This window comes from Lactuca sativa, chromosome 4 (genome assembly GCF_002870075.4).
Source record: "Lactuca sativa cultivar Salinas chromosome 4, Lsat_Salinas_v11, whole genome shotgun sequence".
Lineage (NCBI taxonomy): Eukaryota > Viridiplantae > Streptophyta > Magnoliopsida > Asterales > Asteraceae > Lactuca > Lactuca sativa.
Genome location: NC_056626.2, coordinates 128,510,994 through 128,514,013, shown reverse-complemented (window position 1 = coordinate 128,514,013; position 3,020 = coordinate 128,510,994). Strand labels below are relative to the sequence as shown.

Genomic DNA, 3,020 nt, shown 5'->3' with positions numbered 1-3,020 from the left:
CGTTAACTGCTTGCTGAAGTTCAATGTTAACTTTGATGAAGAGCTGGTGATCGACATCATTATTCATTCTTTGCCACCCTGCTTCAACCAGTTTCGCATGACCTACCACATGAACAAAGAGGAGGTCAGCATAAGCAAGCTTCAAGGCTTGTTGAGGACTGCTGAGAGGAACCTCAAGGATAAATCCGTTGCATCAACTCCCGCTACAGCTGCCATCTTGGCAATTGGGCAGGGGAAGGGTAAGAAGAGGAAGGCTCCCTCAAAGAGCAACCATAAGCAAAGTCCCATGATGGCACCTCTTCTAGTGGAACCAAGACTGGTCCCGCTGCACCCACCTTAAACCCAAAGGATGCAGAGTGCTATCACTGCCACGACAAAGGGCATTGGAAATGAAGCTGCTCAAAATATCTATAAGATATCAAGGATGGTAAGATCAAACCGTCCTACGCAAGTATTTATACTATTCAATCTAATGATTCATCACATGCTATTTCTTGGGTTCTCAATACATGGTGTGGTTTTCACATTTGTTCTGATTTGCAGGGCCTAAGAATAAATAGGTATGTGGAGCATGGGAAGATAAACTTCATCATGGGGAATATAAGAGCGTTGCCTGTCACCAAGATTGGAGTTTACTCTTTATTGCTTAGAAATGGATTAAGACTAGATTTGAATAATTGTTGCTATTCTCCAGAAATGGCAAGAAACATCATTTCTATTCATGGTTTGTATAGATAATGATTTAGATATTCATTTGATAATGAAAAGCGTTCTTTTAATGCTTATCTTAATGGTGTTTTCTGTTGGGATTAAAACCCTAATTGTGATTTGATGAACAAGATGCGGAAAATAAGAACAAACACAATAATGAAGATTATGTCGAATGATCACTCGATTTATTGAATTGTGAGGAACAAATTACACTTTAAGAAATAATAATCTAACTCTACAAGAAACCTCACGTGGCGGCTACATTTTGCCACACTCTTAACCCTAATAATGAATAATACATGACTATTTATAGGGAAAAGACAAGTCTTGGGCTTTTAACCTAGAATTCATCAAAGGGGCCCATTGCCATCATCCATGGAGTGCTTTGAAACCCTACAATCTCCCCCTCAAAGTATGGAATGGATGACAATGCTTTAACTTCCAAAACAAGCATCTAGCAAATAAAAAGATCTGCAACGAGGAATATATGAAGCAATCCACGAATCTTGATTCTTCAATAGTCTTCAAACACGGGCTCTAGGATATATAAATCAAGCACTGAAGTAATGTCTTTAAACTTCATTTTCGAATGTAATCCCAAAGAATCTTCATGAAAACCAAACCTGCCATAAAACCCATCTCAGAACAAAGAAACTGAATCACTTCTTGTCTTTGAAGAGCTCCCCCTCCAAGTCACAACGATCTTCAAATAAGCTAATGATATAAGCCATCAAAAAATATCATGTAACAATCCAAACTTTAAGATTCGTAACGCCACTTGATCGAGAAAATACAAGAAGTCGGAGATATAACAATTCCTTAGCTGAGCTCGATGAAGAACTCTTGCTGTAAAGGATACTTCTCTGTAAAAACCTTAGTAGAGCTCGATGAAGAACTTCTGTAAAAAAGCTACCTTCATAATTCTCCCACAAGCTTTATCAAAAATCTTCGACTTTGAAAAGTCACAAATCCAATTTCGAATGGCCATACCAAATTCTCCCCCGATTTATAATCAAAAACATGATTATAAAGCCTTCAAATGGTCATGAGAATGATCTTGAATGGATAAAAATTTACTATGCTCCCCCGCGACAAAAAGATATACACAAAAAAAATCCGGAAAAAAAATCGTGAAAACTTGACGTTAAAAAAAAACGACTTTCCGAACCGCCAAGACTTGATGGAATCAAACGTGTAAATTTTCCGAACCGCCAAGACTTGTGATCCCAAAACCCTAAGTTCTTCACAGCAGGTCGTCGGCATTCTAGCAAGCGAGAGGTACAGGATGAAGACGATCTTATCATCAGAGACGATGGACATCCCTGACGGCATCGAAATCAAAATAAAAGCCAAGATCATTGAAGTGAAAGGACCACGAGGAACCCTAACTCGCAATTTCAAGCATCTCAATCTCGATTTCATGCTCATTACTGATGAGGAGACCGGGAAAAAGAAGCTGAAGGTTGATGCGTGGTTCGGATCTCGCAAGACCACCGCCGCCATCCGTACTGCACTTAGTCACGTCGGCAACCTAATCACCGGTGTTACTCAGGGGTTCCGTTACAAGATGAGATTTGTGTACGCTCGCTTTCCAATCAACGCTAGCATTAGCAACACCAACTCTGCGATTGAAATCCGTAACTTTCTTGGTGAAAAGAAGGTGAGGAAGGTGGATATGCTTGATGGAGTGACTGTGGTCAGATCCGAGAAGGTTAAGGATGAATTGATACTTGATGGAAATGACATTGAACTTGTTTCTCGATCATGTGCCCTAATTAACCAGAAATGTCATGTGAAGAACAAGGATATTCGAAAGTTTCTTGATGGTATTTATGTTAGTGACAAGAGAAAGATAGAGGAGGGTGACAATTGAGTTTGTTTTGTTATCTGCACCATTTTCAGTCAGAGTGTTATCTTTTTTCTTTAGCCATATTTTGAACATTTTTGTCAGACTCTTGTTACCATTGAGTTCTGAAGTTTTCTTGAACCTTAATTACTATTGTACTGTGCTTATGGTCTTGTTTATGCATCAATTATATCAAAACCCGACCGTTTTTGTTTTTTTGTTTGTTCAAATATGATTGGATTTCTTTAAAAAAAAAAAAAAAAAAAAAAAAAAAAAAAATTTGGTATGGCCATTCGAAATTGGATTTGTGACTTTTCAAAGTCGAAGATTTTTGATAAAGCTTGTGGGAGAATTATGAAGGTAGCTTTTTTACAGAAGTTCTTCATCGAGCTCTACTAAGGTTTTTACAGAGAAGTATCCTTTACAGCAAGAGTTCTTCATCGAGCTCAGCTAAGGAATTGTT

General features: G+C 38.3%; 1 protein-coding gene across 1 annotated transcript; it reads left to right on the top strand.

The window, feature by feature from the left end:
• The first annotated feature begins 1,952 nt into the window (after positions 1-1,952).
• On the top strand, positions 1,953-2,770 carry LOC111911800 (60S ribosomal protein L9). The gene has a single exon (XM_023907539.3). The coding sequence runs from the start codon at positions 1,997-1,999 to the stop codon at positions 2,582-2,584; it is 588 nt and encodes a 195-aa protein (XP_023763307.1). The 5' UTR covers positions 1,953-1,996; the 3' UTR covers positions 2,585-2,770.
• Positions 2,771-3,020: the final 250 nt, after the last annotated feature.

Bases quoted from the DNA above. Each gene is read 5' to 3' on its own strand.
- LOC111911800 (XM_023907539.3), top strand. From the start codon at position 1,997: ATGAAGACGATCTTATCATCAGAGACGATGGACATCCCTGACGGCATC.